Below are 832 nucleotides of genomic sequence, written 5' to 3' on the forward strand. Positions count from 1 at the left end.
TTATTTGTATTACGAGGCATGACACCGTGCATAATCTTTTTGCCTTACATTTATATGTACGAGTCGTTAATGAATATTTATTACTATTTTCAAGTTTTGTCCCCCTAAGGGAAACTAAGCAATCAAAAGCGGTCGAGAATCATTCTCTCAAACTGTACAATTGTTACCGTATAGAATTTCACCGGGTTAAACTTTTTACAAATATCTGGCAATTCTTTGTTACATTGCCATATAAGTAATAGTCCACTGGCGAATTCATTATAAACTTCTGAACAATGAAGTATGACGTTACGAAGTTCGCAGAGTTATTCGTTCCTTTTATAAAATTATAATTTAACTCGATAATCTCTTAGTTTCGTTCACTTTGCATACTCTGACCGAATGGAGCTCAACAATCAAACGTCACTGAAACATTGCTTTCCATCACGGTCTTAGAATTTACAAAGTGCAAAATCATATATACAGGAACTGTTAATATCAGCTATCCTTCAATACTTCCTTCAGAATGGATCCCGTGTTTCTGGCTGGAATAAAGTCCGGGAATGTTGGTAGATTTACATTGGAAAGTAACGAAGCGGATTGCGTTGACGACGTAGAATGTTGTCTACTGTGACCAGGTCGTGTTAAAGACTAGAGACAGAATAAAAATGCCAATTAAGGAACAGCAACTTATACACTCCCGCTCAATAGTTCGGGGTGCTTTCTATTATTTAGACGAAACAAACATTTCACATATGTACAAATAGATTTACCTACTATTTTACCCCTTGGAAAAATCTCGAAAAAATAAAAAAATTTTTTTTTTTTGTCAAAATGTCGAAAAATATCGAAA

The 832-nt window shown here is 34.5% G+C and overlaps 1 protein-coding gene across 2 annotated transcripts in view; it reads right to left on the reverse strand.

Moving 5' to 3' along the window:
• Positions 1-6: 6 nt before the first annotated feature.
• Positions 7-832, reverse strand: part of LOC108623384 (thyroid receptor-interacting protein 11) — a 33,663-nt gene continuing 32,837 nt past the window's right edge. For both annotated transcript variants that reach the window (XM_026812201.1, XM_026812202.1), the window contains exon 11: positions 7-630. In XM_026812201.1, coding sequence (XP_026668002.1) covers positions 478-630 — 153 coding nt within the window. In that variant the 3' untranslated portion in view covers positions 7-477. The remainder of the gene's footprint in view (positions 631-832) is intronic.

This window comes from Ceratina calcarata, unplaced genomic scaffold, assembly GCF_001652005.2.
Source record: "Ceratina calcarata isolate Rehan_Ccalc_2016 unplaced genomic scaffold, ASM165200v1 scaffold264.2, whole genome shotgun sequence".
In the NCBI taxonomy this organism is placed as follows: Eukaryota; Metazoa; Arthropoda; class Insecta; order Hymenoptera; family Apidae; genus Ceratina; species Ceratina calcarata.